At 36.3% G+C, this 17,794-nt stretch overlaps 1 protein-coding gene across 1 annotated transcript in view; it reads left to right on the top strand.

Moving 5' to 3' along the window:
* The first annotated feature begins 1,886 nt into the window (after nucleotides 1–1,886).
* LOC136025347 (aromatic-L-amino-acid decarboxylase-like) overlaps nucleotides 1,887–17,794 on the top strand; it is a 70,821-nt gene continuing 54,913 nt past the window's right edge. The window contains exons 1-3 of the mRNA XM_065701277.1: nucleotides 1,887–2,030; nucleotides 14,968–15,088; nucleotides 17,435–17,548. Coding sequence (XP_065557349.1) covers nucleotides 1,951–2,030; nucleotides 14,968–15,088; nucleotides 17,435–17,548 — 315 coding nt within the window. The 5' untranslated portion in view covers nucleotides 1,887–1,950. The remainder of the gene's footprint in view (nucleotides 2,031–14,967; nucleotides 15,089–17,434; nucleotides 17,549–17,794) is intronic.

The raw sequence follows: 17,794 nt of genomic DNA, 5'->3' as shown, positions 1-17,794 counted from the left end.
TGCCTTTTATTAGGAGAATTTTTGAGCTCATCCCTCGTATGGTAAATTCAAGTGTGCTATATAGGATAGTCAAAACAGTGCGTGGTAACAAAGTGTGAGTAAGGAACGATGCGGCTCAATATCAAAAGAATTGGCTTATTACATTGATTCCAAATATATAAGATTCATTAAGTTTAGTGTTACCCATCAAAATCTACGAAACTTCCCACTACGAAAATCACACATGAGATTCAGCGTATCCAAGAACCCTTTTGTAGACGTTTCACGATCCCATCTGCGAATATGTTGAATTTTGTATTTTTTGCCAGAAGAAAAATCATAGATGAGTGTGAATTTTTTTCTCTGTTTGTTTGTTTTCGCCAGGTGTCACTGCATGGAACCAATAGTCCTAGAATATTGAGAAAGAGCTTTTTAAAACGGAAACTGAAAGTTCTAGTGCCTTTTTAAGCGACCAAAAAGATTGGAGTGCAAATGGCCCCCCTCCCATCTGACCTTTTTCCTAAAAGTCATCCAATCAAATTCGGAGATGGCCATTTTGTTCAGCAAAGTTAAACATTCCAGTGACTATGTCTCTTAGGATAACATAACACCCACAGCCACTGGGGAAAGGTATTAAAGTCATGAAATCTGCCCATTGCATACAAGTAGTATTTATTATTGGGAAGTAAATAGACATGTTTCGGGGAAGGCGGAGAATTTTCTGCAAGGGGGAATTTTCTACCTGTATTAGTAGAAAAACGTCCAGAAATTAAATATAAAACGAGTTTTTTAACTGTTAGTATGGAGCAATATTAAACTTAAAGCGAACAGAAATTATTCCGTATAGGAAAGGGGCTATCCCCTCGTCGATTTCCCGCTCTTTACACTAAAATTTGACTCTTTGTCACAACTCCACTTTTTTAAGGTAACAAAACTTTAGCGGAGGGGATAGCCCTTTTCATAGACGGAATAATTTCTGTTCGGCTTATGTTTTAATGTAGCTCCTTACTTTCAGCTAAAAAACAGTTTTTTATTTTATCTCTCAAACATTTTATCTGAAAATGATACTGTTTCTTTAAAAAGCTAAAAAAGTCAAATCGGTATGGCATAATAGTCAATTTTATATCACATTGTTCATGCATTATATGGCCGGTTTTTAAAGCATTGAGAAAATAAGTCGAACTTTGGCTTAACGAGCAGGGGGTTGATGAGTTACATTCTTTTTATGTACAGGATTACTTCTGATCGTTTTCAGTTTTAATGTTCATCTTTGAATTAAAAGGACTTTGTTTTTGATATTTAATTTTTATTCATTGTAAGTAACTTATTCAAGATATTTCAGGTAGTCTGTCTGCAAAAGCTTTGTTCTGACCCATTTCAATTTACAAATATTTCAGGGTTTTTTTGGCGTAAGCTATATTCAGGGTGTCTCAGGAAATGTACCTCCAGAAAAATTATTCTTGTCTATTCCATTTTACGTGTGTTTCTGGGTATATTCAGGATATTTCAGGGAGTTCACCCTCAAAATATTATTCCTCGCTATTTCAATTTGCTTCTTTAGATTAGCTATCTTAACTTTAAATATGATATCATGTTTTATGTTTGTGGGTCCAGGGGCCTTTTCCAGCATTATATAGCAATTGGTTTGACCTGATTAGCCCGTCTAAAAGTAATTCTAGTTGATTCAATAAAGGGTTATCCAACTGATAGCCTCATTGATACCAGGGTGTCTGAAAATTGAACTTGTTTTCAATCAGTTTTGAAATCCACTCTTTATCTGTTTATGTTTGGATCCAGCCTGCATTAATAAAATTCGTCTTCAGCAATTAGGATATTTCGTTGTATTTTTCTGTCTCAGATCTTCTTATCAAAAGAATAGAAGATAATTCCTCAGATTTGAAAAATTGTTTGTAATAGGCTAATTCTAGCTCGATTAGTGAAAAGCTAATTTGTTGTTAATTCTAGGATAATATGAATTCTGCTGAATTTCTTAGAGCCGCCCTTCAAATGGTTGAATATATAATAGAATATATGGAAAATATAAAAAATAGGTAAGATAGAACTATTGATGTAGGAAAAGAAGAAAGAGGTACATAGAAAAAAAGGGATTTAGATGAAGTGCAATAGTACGAGTTAACTGTCGAATACTATAAAAAAATTAAAGAAAATAGAGCTATGGAAAAAATGAGAAACAAAAAGTAAAAAATAGCAGTTAACTAGAAAGAAAAACTCCTAAATAAAAAATTATCCAAATCGAAAACCCATAAATTGGTGAAAAACATGAACCTAAAACATTATTACTTGTTGCCAAATATTAGCATTAAAAATGGAAATTAATGTAGGTACCAAAAGGTAAATTTTTCAAATACTTTTTTTGAAAATTAACGTAAATACCAAAAGGTAAATTTTTTAAAAACCAATTCATAAATATCTTGTCAAAAAAATATTCAACAGCTGTTTTTCTCATCTTAATTTGTGTGTTTTGAACAGTATTAGTTTGTGTTTCCTATTTCTGTTTCCTGTTTCGTTTTGGTCTGTTTTCCTTTAGTTTTTTTTTTATTGATATGATTTGACGAATTGATTTACAAGGACAATCTCATATCCAGATTTTTTATGGTTTGGCTTCATTTTTTGTCTTTATAGCCATAGAGCCTACATAGTTACATCAATTTCTAAATAGCGGGCCGCTAATCTTCAAAGTGGAAAAGTTTTGAAAACTTTAAACGAATTCGAAAATAGTGGCTTCAGGTCAAAAAAGATAAAAAGGTTAAGTCCATAAAACCTTTTAACAAGCTCTACGGGAAAGGAAATACCATAAAGTCCTCAAGACAGAGAGGAAGTATCAGCGTTTGGTCAGTCTAAACTATGGGTAGGATTATAGTATAAAAAAAGTATAGTGAGTATATTTACTGCTTACTTGTACTTATGGTGGGAATCAGGCCTTCTACCTTGCCCTGTATCAAGGATCTTCGAGACCTTTGTGAACCACGTAATGCAGTCTACTGCTATCTGCTTTGCAAATGAGAGCCATTGAGTTGTCCATCTATGACCGAACTTTCTGAACCCTTCAATAGGCTAAGATATAATTTAACCAAGTTCCACCAGCTTTTCTGTTGTCCTCCTTGGCGCCTTTTCCAAGAGTTAGGGGCTCAGCTAGAAGGATTTAATGAGACAAGTACTCTGTTGGCCTCCGTAACACATGGCCCAATCATTTCAGTTGACGTTCCTTGGTCGTGATGGCAACGCATCTTTTGATGCCACAGATTCGTCACATATCCACGTTTGATATGAGGTCATTCAGAATTAACCTGAAGATGCTAGGCAGACAGTTATGCTTAAACACCTTCAGTTTGTTTTCATGTAGTCGCTTTACTAACAAAGTTTTGCATCCACAAAGAAAGATTGTTCGAACCAAAGCCAGGTAGACTCGAACTTTAGCTCCTATACTTATTTCATGCCCGTTCCAAAACGGTTTTCTAAGTGAACCAAAGACCGTCTGTGCTCTCTGCAGTCTCTGTTGAATATCAGCGTCAAAAGATCCATAAGTAAAAATCTGGGAGCCAAGGTATGTGAATCCGTTGAAATGATCCAACTGTACTTGATTTACAGTTAACGAAATAGGATCAGTGTGATTTGTCTTCCCTGTACTAACTTTCAAGCCAATGCGATATTCCCAAGTAACTACCTCATCGAGCATAGTTTGAGCTTTCTCTGGGTCCAAGAGGATTGCTGTATCATCAGCGTATTCAAGGTCTCGAGGTCTACAAGAGAAAGGTTCTGTCTAATCTGTGCTCCTGGATGAGAAGGAAACGCATTTTCAAGCACCCAATCAATACGGTAGTTAAACAGAGCCAGAGACAGGACGAAACCTTGTTTTATTCCAAGCTCAACCAGAAATTCTTTAAGTCTCTGGTCTGTAAACTCGAACTCGACTCAAAGAACCCTTGTAGTATGCTCTAAGTAGTTCGATAAATTTCAGAGCCATCAATTTCAAGAATTTTACAAAGTGTTTGGCGAGTGATTGTATCGAAGGCGGAAACGAAGTCCAGAAATATCAGAATCAGGGCAAATTATATCTTTCAAACTGCTGGACAATAAGCAGGAGCACAAAATATTGTCAGTGCAGCCTCTACCAGGATGGAAACCGGCTTGATTTTCACGAGTTCTTTTCTCCCTTGGTGCCTTGAAGTAGTTAAGGAGGATAATCCCGAAAATTTTTACTGCAATGTCAATTACACTTATTCCCCGATAATTTTTGCACTCGCTTTTATCAGCTTTACTGTAAAAAGAAAGTCCAATTCTTTTGGGAATTTTTTCCAAGTCTTCCAATCCTTTTGGGAATGTGTTTGTCCTCCTTACCTCCCCAGGGATACCATGGAGCTGCTCTAGTGTGATCTCGGGATACTGTTTATATATTTCCGGGGGGGACCATCTTGGCCCGGGGATTTATTGTTCTTCAGGACCTTAATCGTTTTGGATATTTCCGCTCGTATTGGGGTGGCCAGCTCGATGCTGTAAGGTTCTTTTTTAACACCAGGGGGAAACAACCAGGAATTGATGACGGGATGACGGGGATTGATTAAGTAGTATTTCGAATTGATCTTTCCGTCTGATCAAACGTTCCTTTTGACAGCTAATGACATTTTCTGCTCTTTCTCTGACAAATTCAGACACAGCAGATTTCTTACCAGTCGATCCCTTAAGAACCAGGTAGAGTTTGTGGGTGTCATGAGCGTGTGGTGCTTTTTCTAAAGACAAAGCAGTCCCTTCCCACATTTTGCGGTGGTCTAGACGAGCAGAGCAATTGACCTGTCTGCGCAACTCTTTCGGGATATGTTTAGGGCTACTCACCTTTTTTCTAAGTTCTTCGACTAGTAACTGAGCTCCAATGGTAATCCAATGCTGTAGTTTTTAATTTTGTTCGGCCTAGAATCTCTTCAGTGGTCTCTGTCTCTCTCTTACTGTTTTGAAGGTCTTTCATCTTTAATCAGGGTCACAGTTTTCCTCTTCATTCAAGTTTAGGGCATCAAAACAGTTTGTTAGCTCCATATTTAGAGTTTGTTGAACTTCTTTATCTTACAACCTACCAATATCGATTCGAGCTTTTGGTTTATTCTCTTTCCGAGATACATGACGAAGTAGTATTTTTGAAAGCACTAGCTCGTGATCAGACCCTGGTTTTGGGTGTGTGTCTGCACCGTTATAAGAGCGGGAGTCTATTACTGAACATCTCTAACGTTGGCGGATGAGAATGAAGTCAATTTGGGCCTTAGTAACACCGTCGTTGGAATGCCAGGTCACTAGATGGCTCAGCTTGTGCTGAATTGTGGTGCTGGTTACGACAAGATGATTCATCATAGCATGAGAGAGAGAGAGAGAGAGAGAGAGAGAGAGAGAGAGAGAGAGAGAGAGAGAGAGAGAGAGAGAGAGAGAGAGAGAGAGAGAGAGAGAGATACAAAGTTCCAAAAACTATGAAAAAAAGCAAGGGTGTATGCAAAACAACATTAAGAAAACCCTTCTTTGAATTAAATATTTTCATATTACTTTTTGGTATAAGATAGTTATTTACTTTTCTTTGAAAAAATCCTCAACCCCTCGCTCGTTACAATAAAGTTTTTTGGGGCTTCAAAAAAATTTGTATTCCAGTTCACCTGCCGTTGTGTTTCAGCAGTCGTTCTAGAATTGGGAAAAAAAAGTCAAACCTTAGCGTAAACAGTGAGGGGCTGAGAATGGTGAATTTCTATTAGTTTTAAGTTTCTATATTCCTCTTTTTTTTAATTTCTAATGATTTTTCAAATCATTCCCACGCCTAACCAATATATGTTTAGCTACCGGCCTCATAAGGCCCTGATTTCTTGGTGTTAAATTGTTTATATCAATAATTGTAATTTAATCAATATTGCCCCACATTTTCAGCTTTAATCTGCAAAATAATTACATGTTGAATTGTAGTTGAAGTTCTGGACGGAATTGGAATATTTGGTCAAAATTTCCAATCAACAGTAGTGTGTTGAATAACTTCGTATTAATATTTTTGCCACAAAATTTTGGGTGGACAGGGAGGCGTATTATTGTTTATATGCATGGAAATTCTGCATCTGATATCCCCACCTCTTCCTAGACCCCTTCACAATAGCTTGTTTGCATTTACACATCACTAAATATATTCTTAGGAGAAATCAAGAGCATCAAATAAGATAAATAAAGCAGTGAAGTAAATGCCTATATTAAATATTTAATTTTTATGAATTACTTGACTTTTAAGGAACGAATGTGTGACTGTGCTGCATTACTTTTTGTAGAATTTGGAATCTCAATATAGAGTTATTAGAGTTTATTTTTCATGGACTATCATTATCCCAGCAAGGGATTATCCCATGGCATCACTGCTTCTGAAACTGGGAAGCCCAATGTATAGTTTTCTGATATTATTGCCTCGGACAAAATTCTCAGAATTTTCAACCCATAACTTTTTTCCCCCTCATTTAGGTGAACCTATTGTTTTGTGCCACAAAATTATAGAAAACACCACTTTACTGTGGCAAAATTTTTGACACTTAAAAGGGGCACTAGAAATTTTAATTTTCATTTGAGTGTGCCTTCTTCCAATTTTCTGAGGCCATAGGTTTGATGTGATCATCCCTGGGGAAAACAAAACAAAAAGAAAATAAACATGGTTTTGTCATAATTCTTTTCGGACAAAAAAATTTCTTATTTTTATTGATCGAGGCTTGGAACTTCTGCATTAGAACTCGCTGATATTCTAAATTTGACGGTGTAACTTTTGTAAAGATCATTTGCTTTTTTGGGCCTTTTGCTTCTTATTTGAAGATATTTTCAAGAAATTATTATAGATAATGCAATAATTTCAAGGTAATTACATAGTAATTTCAACTGTGTGAGTCGCCTCGCCTCGGAAAGGTCAGTGGAGCATGACTGTTCCAAGTTTGTCATTAGAGGAGGATTTGGCTGTGGCCTTCCCATACACTTCGAGGACCAGCCCTTGGGGAAACATACCAATGAAACTTAAACACCAAGATTAAACCTCAGATCGAACTGTTTTTTTTATGACAACTACCACAAGCGCATGGACAAGATTTATGAATGCGAAACAGCACCTTAGATTTGATTTTCAGAACTTTTGCACTAAGTATTAGGCTTCCGAGTATTGGCGAAAGCTGTGACTTCTTCAAAATTACCACCTTAACCTTCTGGCTCTGACATAGGTTTGGTGGATTGGCTATGGATCAAATATACTTGACAGATATATGACTATTTTCTGCAGCGAGTCCTTGCAGAGCTGTAAATTCGAAGTTGCCCTTATGTCAACAAATCAAACATCTCTAGCTATACTGCAGTAGACGGTAATGTTAACTGAAATCTCGCTTCATAGGCGTCCATGTGAAACTGACAATAGTAGCCTACTACGCACCTACTAAGTACGCTCCCAACGTGTCAAAGACAAAACACTCAAATAGTAGCACTCAAATCGGTAGCCGAAGACATACCACGGCACGATATAGCATTTTTTATGGAGGCTTCAAAATCAGTACAAAATGGAAACGACCGATCTCACTCTCCGCCCGACCTCAGTGAGCATGGTTTTTCCAGCTAAATAACAGGAAGGACCATATTTGCCCACCAGAACGTGCACACACACTCATGGACATAACCCGATTGCCTTACCCGAAATTAGATTGACCACTGTTCCTGAAGCAAGAACTGGAAATTAGGCCTACTTTATATAAGGGACTAAGAGGAGCTTCCGCTGGCTCAAACCATAACCTTATGGCAGCAAAAATATCCCTCAAGTTGAAAAATAAATAAAAATGCCAAAACGACTCCCTCAAACCCAATCTTTGAAGCAGCCAACAAACCTGAGAAAGCATAAGACTCTGCTTTCATTATACAGGGAAAGCCAGCATTGGCCACTGCATAAGTCCAAAGGACCAATAGATGTCTGACGATACATGGAATAACATAGGGAAAAGGAAAATAATAAAAGCATCACTTATCCAAAGACAAGACCTCGACCACCAGATCTTCAGAAGTAAAGAATATAGAGCCACGGATAAAGAAATGAAAGACAGTGCCAGAAATGATCAGAGAAATTTGATTGAGTGGCAAGTTGTGCTGGTAGAAGAAGCAGTGGAGAGAGGTAACTCAAAAGCTGTACATAAAATCACCAATGAGATAATTGTCGAGAATTCCTCTATTCAGCATGGACTGGGAATCCTCCTCGGGCAACCTGATAACCAAGCTGTCTGTGGCGAGCAAATTCTGGGATAGCCACTTTGAAAAGCTGTGGAACAGACCTAAGGCAGAAAACCCCCAGAGATTCAAGCAACAGTTTTGTTCTTCTTAAATGTCAACAAAGATCCTCCGTCATCCAACGAAACTGCTGCATCGAAACAAAATCTGAAAATATCAAGTCATCTGGCGAAGACCACACTTCCGCAGAAATGATAATGGTATCGGTTATGACATTTCTAATTGTCTAAACAGCTTTGCTTGGAGCAATAAGGGTAACAGTCAAAGTGGAAATACAGTATACGTGTAACGTTGTTCAATAGAGGAGACGCCAACCTCAAAGACAACTGGCGTGGAATCTTTCTGCTTCTGATACTCAGTAAATTGTTGTCACTTATTTTACGGCAGGGAATCAGTTCACAGTTTGACAGGCACCTTGGTAAGGAGTAACATGGATTCAAACCAAACCCTTCTTATGTGGATCTTAAATTATGTTTACAACAACTGATGGAAGAAAACAGAGAGTGCTGATCAAATATCCATATGATATTCATCGGTTTTGAAAAATCTTTTGACTAAATGAGCCGTCATAGTCTGTGGATGATCCTACTGTACTACAGAATCCCTAAAAAGATAGTTTTTCTTACTATTGTTTTCTTTAAAGACAATGAGTGGTGTGTAAAGACGACAAGCGGCGAAACCCATTTCTTTCATAGCCTGTCATGAGTCAAACAAGGCTGCGTCTTGTTGCCACTACTCTTTGCAATCGTAATTGATTATACCGTGCAAAGCACAGCACAAAAAGCATCCAGCTTAATTCTGAAGTACGCCTGAGCATGAAAGGCTTCACTGGCGACATCGCCATACTAGAATCATGTAAGCAGTGACTTCAAGAGCTATTAGACCAAGTGAAGAGAAGTCTGCCAGGTCGGCCTAAAAGTAAATTGAAAAACAAAATGCATGGTCACAGGAGATTTACCCCTGAGCCTCGCTTTGGAGACTAGCAATTAAAACAAATCATCCATTTCAAATACATAGGAATAATAATCAAAAATACAAGATCAACTAGAAAACAAATTCTCACAAGAATTGCTTGGGCCACTGGAGTCTTCAATAGACAACGGAAAGTTTGGTCGTCTCAAAGCTTTTCTTTACGGCTAAAATTTGCTACCCTTTCATAGCAACGTCATCCTAGTTCTGCTGTGAGTGCTTTCGAGAACCTCAACATTTTGAGAATCTCAAAAGAATCCTCAACATCCACTGGTGGCAGAAGATAACCAAACAATCCATCCACAATTAAACAGGTTAGCCTCTTGTGACAAATACAATAAAATCTTGTCAATAGAGATAGCTTGGTCAAATACCTCGTATAGATAATATCCAGCCATCTAATGCAGCTCTCTACGGGTAATAATCTGGTTTACGTTGCAGAAGCAGACCCAGAAACACCATACACCGAATGTACCAGGCGGATCTGTGAAAACTGAACACTTCAATATACTGGGTCCAGGATATACTGGAATTATAAAAATTGCGGGAAAATTGGTAGTCCCTTTGTGGGTGCCCTGGGTACCTCTGGAGCCAGAAAAGGATTTAAGGTCTAAGGATTGGTAAGTATTTGAAGATAAGATAAATTTTCTTGGGTTCTTAACTTGTGGTTGGTAAAGTTAGATTTAGCTAGTCAAAATGTACAATTATCATAAAAATCCAATACTTTGATGGCTTTATCATTACCAACTTCCTTTTTTAACGAACTATCTGACAGACGTATATGTACTTTGTTTAAGATCAAAGTTTATTAGCTTAATCTTTATGTGTGTAAGGTTTTGTATCACTTCCAAATTAAAAATGCACTCCATTGTTTGTCGTGTTTACTAAATAAATGAAATATTGACACTGAACTTTCACCATTTTCTGGATTTTCTTTTCTTTTACAATGTTTCCTATGATTGTTCGTACAATATTTGCAGTAAAATCAGTATCAGTGATATGCCATCCTTGTCTTGTGATCTTTAAACCTCTGATATTTTGTTTCATAAGATTTTCTGCTTCTTAATATTCGTTGGTAACGCTCTATTAAAGGACCCATAGTAAATTCCTGTAGTAAAGGGCCATAAGGCTTTAATGCGTTATGTTTATTTCCAGGCACCTCGTATGCAAGGAATGATCGCATTAACTTAGGACGGTGCTAAATCGTCGTTAAATTGGAACTTCTAGTACCCTTTTAAAGATTCGAAAGTAATCGGAGGTAACCTAGCCAATAAATCATTGGCTATAAATAAGTAGCTTCTTTTCCAATTTTTTGGAGAAAGAGAGAAGTTACTCCTTTTTTTCTCAAAATTAACCTGATCAAAATTCTGAGATATCCATTTTGTTCAAAATAATCCAAAAGATAAACTACTATGCCTCAGAGTTTGACAACCCGTCAAAGCCCCTGGGACAAGGGCTGTAACTTATTCAAGTTTCCCCCTTATTAGTATATAAGTTATTCTTGGAAAAAAGAGTTTGTTTGAAGAGTTTTTTTCTAGAGCATTAAGGTTAAATTATTAAGGAAATATTGAGAGAGATTCCGAACAGACCCAAAACACACTATGTGCTTGCTGAAAATATATGAAACTTACAAGATATTTTGAGAAGATGTTTAAGAAATATTGGAGAGTAGCCGGCCTTGAATTTTTAGGCTCCCCCTTCTGCTGATCACTGATCGAAACTTTGAAATTGTCATTTTGCTCAAAGCAGCAAATAGGTCTAAAAGCTATACCTCCAGGGATGCCATGCCCCCACCCCCTGCTCCGGGGCAAGGACTTAAAGTTATGTATTTTTCCCATTTTTAAGATGTATGATTTATCAGTAGGAAAATGGGAAATGTTTGGTTTTGGGTGCATCCGAAAAGGATAGGGATATTAAGGTGAAACTTTGGAGAATGTTGAAGGGTATTTTATCTGAGCCAAGGCTAAAGCGTTGTCTATGGTAAAGAGCCATTAGACTTCAATGTGATTATTATTTTTTCCAGAGGTACTTCATATATAAGCTTAAGAAGGGGCCTATTCGATTGGAAATTGAAAGTTCTAATACGCTTTTTAAGAGTTGAAAGTTATTGGGGCAAATAGTCCCTCTCTTGCACCCCTATTTCCACAAATGCACCCGAATAAATTTTTGATATAGCCACTTTGTTCAAGATATTTGAAAGGTCAAATAACTATACCTCAGGGGTTGACAGAACCCACAAGGCCCGTGGGGAGAGGCCTTTTGTTAACACATAAGATTTTTTATTGGTAAAGGAGAGCAAGTGTGATCATGAGTCTCCAAAGAGGCTCAGGGTATTAAGGTGAAACTTCAAAGAAATGTTGAGAGGAATGTCAAACACAATAAAAATATAATGCGCTTGCTGGTTGGCAAAAAGCAAAATAAGCAATATATAAGGAACGGCTGAGGGGATGAAGTTGAAAATTTCAAGGTATGTTTCAGGGATGTCGAAGAGTGATTAGAGGACAACCATTTCCATCCCTCCTTTCCCTTTTAGGGTGACTTCTTTCGTCAAGAATGAGCAAAAATTTTCAAATTGTTATTTTTCCAAACCAGGCCAAAGGTCGAATAGCTACGTCCCCAGCAAAGCCATGCCTTCATAGCCCTGGGGCAAAGAGTGTAAATTAGAATATAAATATTATAAATTATATGTAAAATAAGGATTGTAAATGTAGATGATTTGCCCCCCCCCCTAACCCCGTATATTTTATGAAGTAATCCCACTGTTATAAAAGATAAAAAGAAAAGGAGCTTATTGGTGCTTATTTTCTTTAAACAACACAATTTTTTGTTAAACTGAGAAAAATAAATTTATTTTTAATAAATCAGTGACAAAAAAATAAAAAACGAACTACATATTAATAAAAAAAAAAAAATCCGAATATTTCTACTCCAGATCCGTGTGCCTTTATCAACGGAAAAAACAGGAAAAATATGCAAATCATCTGAAGAAAAAGACAAAACAACACAAGAAGAGAAGAATAAACAAAAGACAAAAAAAAAAAAATTTCAACTCACATCTGAATAAATTTTCACAGTACTGCAAAACCGTCACAATAATCTATAATTTTCCATTCGCCAATGGGACGGGACATCCCATTTGCCAATCCGAATCTATGGAGGAGATTAAATAAAAAAAACTAATTTTTTTAGCTGAAAGTAAGGAGCGACATTAAAACTTAAAACGAACAGAAATTACTCCGTATATGAAATGGGTTGTCCCCTCCGCAATCCCTCGCACTTTACGCTAAAGCTTTTAATTGTTTTAAAAAGTAGAATTGTGGCAAAGAGTCAAACTTTAGCGTAAAGAGCGAGGGATTGCGGAGGGGACAACCCATTTCATATACGGAGTAATTTCTGCTCGTTTTAAGTTTTAATGTCGCTCCTTACTTTCAGCTAAAAAATTAGTTTTTTTTTATTTAATTTCTGAACGTTTTTGAATTAATGCATGTTTGGTTTTGCCTCTCCGCACATAAATTATTAAAATGAAATTTGTATATTAATTCTTTTTTTGGCTAAATGGCTTTTTCTTAGTTTTGATCAGACGATTTTGAGAAATAAGGGATGGAGAAGGAGGCCTAGTTGCCCTCCAATTTTTTGGTTACTTAAAAAGGCAACTAGAACTTTTAATTTTTAGCGAACGTTTTTATTAGTAAAAAATATACGTAACTTAAGAATTAACTTACGCAACAAACTTTCATAATCTTATATTTTTATTATGTATACGAGGGGGTTTGTACCCACGTTAATACCTCGCTCTTTACACTAAGTCGTAAGTTTTGTCCCAATTCTTTAAGAATGACCCCTGAATCAGAAAGGCCGTAGAATAAATAGTTGAAATTACTAAAAATACTTTAGCATAAAGAGCGAGTTATTTATCTCCTCCTAAATACCTCGCTCTTTATGCTAAAGTATTTTTAGAACCCCTCATATGCGTAATAATCTCTGTTCGTTTTAAGTTTCAATGCTACTCCTTCCTTTAATTTGAAAAAACGTTTTCATGTTTATTTTTCATTGTTTTCTTATAGTAATGCTAGAAAATCCTGCGCCCTTTTCATTGAATTTTTCTTCCATGACATATTCCTCCAAGGAAAGATCTTCCAACATAGCCCCCTCCCCTCAGCCCCACCCCCAAACAAAATAAAATCTCCCTGAAAACGTCTGTACACCTCCCAATAACCATTACTATATGTAAACACTGGTCAAAGTTTGTAACTTGCAGCCCCTCCCCCAAGGATTGTGGGGGAGTAAGTCATCCCCAAAGACATAGTTATTATGGTTTTCGACTACGTTGAACAAAATGGCTATCAAAAAATTTTGATCCGTTGACTTTGGGAAAAAAATTAGCGTAGGAGGGGGCCTAGAAGCCCTCCAATTTTTTTGGTCACTTAAAAATGGTCCTAAAACTTTTCATTTCCGTTAGAATGAGCCCTCTTGCGACATTCTAGGACCACTTGGTCGATACGATGACCCCTGGGAAAAAGAAAAAAAAACAAATAAACACGCACCCTTGATTTGTCTTCTGGCAAAAAATACAAAATTCCACATTTTTGTAGATAGGAGCTTGAAACTTCTACAGTAGGGTTCTCTGATAAGCTGAATCTGATGGTGTCATTTTCGTTAAGATTCTATGACTATTAGGGGTTTTTCCCCCTATTTTCTTAAATAAGGCAAATTTTCTCAGGCTCGTAACTGTGGATGGGTAAGACTAAACTTGATAAAAATTATATATTTAAAATCAGCATTAAAATGCAATTCTTTTGATGTAGCTATTGATATCAAAATTCAATTTTTTAGAGTTTTGGTTACTGTTGAGCCGGGTCGCTCCTTACTACAGTTCGTTACCACGAACTGTTTGAAAAGTCTGCTATACAAAAGATTTTTGGTGTTATTTCTGTGCAACTGTTTTGTAGCATTGTGAAAGTTTTTTAAGATGTAAATATTATTTACTTGTTTTTTTTGGGGGGGTGGGGGGGTTCTCTTGTGCTTTTTTTGCCTTTTTCTTTAGATTATTTGCCTAGATTTTCTCCTTGTTTTCCTTTTTATCCTTTGTATCTTGACGTGGAGTAGAAAATTCGGATTGTTTTATTAATTAATGATTTGTTTGTTTTTAATTTTTTGTAACTGCTTTATTTAAATTAAATCCATTTCTCTCGCTTGATTTTTTGGTTAGTGTAGTGTTTTGCTTAAAGTGTTGATGAGTAAAACAAATGATGTTCATGGGTATGGGTAATTGCATTGCTTTATTTACCGAATTCATTTTAAAACACTTTAATAAAAAATTGAATTATTTAAAGAAAATGAGCACCAACAAGCTCTTTCCCTTTTTATCTTTTTTAAGTAGTGAAACAAATTACGATTGGGTTCAGTTACGAGCTGTTACACAACCTATATATCATCTGCCCAACTGTTCCCTAGATTTTTCTTTGCTGTTGAACTTTTTTTAAAGGAATCAACAGATGGATTTTCGAAGATAACAGCCTCGACGGAACTATTCTGACTGTCGCTTAAGTTTTGTAAATGGAAAAGCAGTTTGGTCTAAGATATTATTTATGCACTACGCTATAAAACTGCAAGATACTTTGTTACAACCGTTCATATTTCTTATGGTGTTAGGCAAAAGTAGAGCAATTAGGTTACATATTTCGTTGTCTTAAAATACTGAGTATGAAAGGTTTGTGCAATATCTTATGGATATTTAATTTATTACAGACAAGTACTCCCATCTATAGAGCCAGGGTATATTCGAACACTTTTGCCTGGAGAGGCTCCTGAAAATCCTGAAAAGTGGGAGAACATTCTTGGTGACATTGAAAGAGTTATTATGCCCGGGGTAAGTAACCTCGACCTATATAACTCTTTAATATGTTCAATTTCATTTTTGTTTATTTATCTGTTTTTTAATCTGAAGCTTTATGTTAAAAGATAAGAGAAACATATTTAAAATTGCAATCAGCAGGAAACAGTACAATACATACTGGATTTGACAATAAGGAGTTTTAGCGCATTTGACTCTTTTCCGTCCTCAAATCCTAAAAAATAACCCGATTACTAATACTTTTAACTATGTGCATTTATGTATACCCCTCAGAGGGGTACCCCTAAAGAGGCCTTCTCTGTGTAAAAAGTTCTTGTATATCTCTTGAAACAATTTGGGTAAATGTATCGAATAAAAGTCTGTAAGAATTTGAGCTTTTTCACTTTCATGTTTTATTCTGATGATTGTTCTCCTCCTTATGGTATTGAGACTAATTAGCTAGGAAATCTGCTGCGCTATTTGAACTAAAAGGAAGCTTGGCATCTCTGTTTCAAAAAGGCTTAGGCTTATACACGGATATTTTACTTACATGGCTATTTTAAAATAATACCAAAGCTTTTTAAACAGTTAGTGGTAACGAACTGTAGTAAGGAGCGACCTGGCTCAATAGTAACCGAAACTCTAAAAAACATTTTCATACCAGTAATTAAATCAAAAGAATCACATTTTAATGCTGATTTTAAATATATAAGTTTCATCAAGTTTAGTTCTACCCATCAAAAGTTACGAGCCTGAGAAAATTTGCCTTATTTTAGAAAATAGGAGAAAACACCCCCTACATATCGTAGAACATTAACGAAAATCACAAAATCAGATTCAGCATATCAGAGAACCCTACTTTAAATTTTCAAGCTCTTATCTCCAAAAATGTGGAATTTTGTATTCTTTGCCAGAAGCCAGATCACAGATTCGTGTTTATTTGCTTGTTTTTTTCCCAGGGGGTGATCGTATCGATCCAGTGGTCCTATAATATTGCAAAAGGGCTCATTCTAACGGAAATTAAAAGTTCTAGTGTCCTTTTTAAGTGACAAGAAATTGGAGGGCCTAGGCCCCCACCCACGCACTTTTTTTCCCCAAAGTCACTTGATCAAAATTTTGAGATAGCCATTCTGTTCAACTTAGTCGGAAACCTAATAACTAAGTCTTTGAGGCCGACTTAATCCCCTACAGTCCCCGAGGGAGTGGCTGCAAGTTACAAACTTTGACCATTGTTTACACATAGTAACGGTCATTATGAAGTGTAGAGACATTTTCAGGGGGACTTTTTCGCTTTGGGGTGGGAGGGGATTACGTGGGAGGATGTTTACATGGAGGAATTAATCATGAGGGAAGAGAATTTCCATGAAGGGGGCGCAGGATTTTCTACCCTTATTTAAAAAAATGATAAACTAAATAAATTTTTTTCTCCTGGAAGTAATGAGTAGCATTAACACTTAAAACGAACATAAGATATTACATTTATAGGGGGGTTCGTCTTCTCCACAATACCTTGCTCTTTAAGTTAAAGTGTCTTTAGTAGTCTCAACTATTTATTCTACGGCCTTTGTGATTCAGGAGTCATTCTTAAAGATTTGGGATAAAATTCAAGCTTTAGTGTAAAGAGCAAGGTATTGACAAGGGGACAAATCCCCTGATATACGTAATAAAAATACACAAATATAGAAGTTCGTTACCTAAGTTAATTCGCAAGGTACGTATGTTTATTGCTAACAAAAACGTTCGTAAAAAAAAATCTAGTTGCACTTTTAAGTAGCTAATAATTAGAAGGCAACTAGGCCTCCTCCAGCACTCGATTTTTTTATCAAAATCACTCGATTAAAACTATGAGAAAGCCATTTAGCAAAAAAAAATAATATGCAACTTTCGTTTTAATTATTCATGTGCGGTGAGGCAAAATCAAAACTTGTATTAATTCAAAAACGTTCAGAAATCAAAAAAAAAATTAACTGCTAGTAAGGAGCGACATTAAAACTTAAAACGAACAAAAATTACTCCGTATACGAAAGGGGTTGTCCCTCCACAACGCCGCGCTCTTTACGCTAAAGTTTTTTACTGTTTTAAAAAGTGCAGTTATGACTGAGTCAAACTTTAGCGTAAAGAGCGAGGTGTTGCGGAGGGAAAACCCCTTTCGTATACGGAGTAATTTCTGTTCGTTTGGAGTTTTAATGTCGCTCCTTACTTGCAGTTAAAAAAAAAACTTTTTTCTATTTAATAAAATGTAAAAATGATATAGAAAGCTGTGTCAAAATTACATTCACCAAAACACGAAACCCCCCTCATTAGAATGTGTACGTGCCCGACCAGCTTTTTAAGTTTGCATAGAAAACACAGTTATATACAGCACTTTTTTGTTTTTTTAAGGTAACACATTGGCATTCGCCCCATTTTCATGCTTACTACCCAACAGGAAATTCTTGGCCATCCTTGCTCGCCGACATGTTGAGTGATGCAATTGGATGCATTGGTTTTACTTGGGTGAGTAAATCTAAGAGGGTATTCCTGTACAGCGAGCTTAATTTATCTAACTAATCCTTAATTAGGTTAATTTAATTTTTCGATAACAAATTTTTACAATAACAATGTTCTCAAGCAGATAGAAGAATCGTACAACTACTGCTAGCGAGTCATTACGCTACCATGTCGCCTCCCAAACGCTTATGTTTCTCTAACAGTTCGTGGTAAGGAACAGTAAGCAAGGAACGAGCCGTACAAATTGTAAAC

Source organism: Artemia franciscana, chromosome 3 (assembly GCF_032884065.1).
Source record: "Artemia franciscana chromosome 3, ASM3288406v1, whole genome shotgun sequence".
In the NCBI taxonomy this organism is placed as follows: Eukaryota; Metazoa; Arthropoda; class Branchiopoda; order Anostraca; family Artemiidae; genus Artemia; species Artemia franciscana.
The sequence above is the reverse complement of the archived record's forward strand: the minus strand, read 5'-3'. Positions and strand labels throughout refer to the sequence as shown.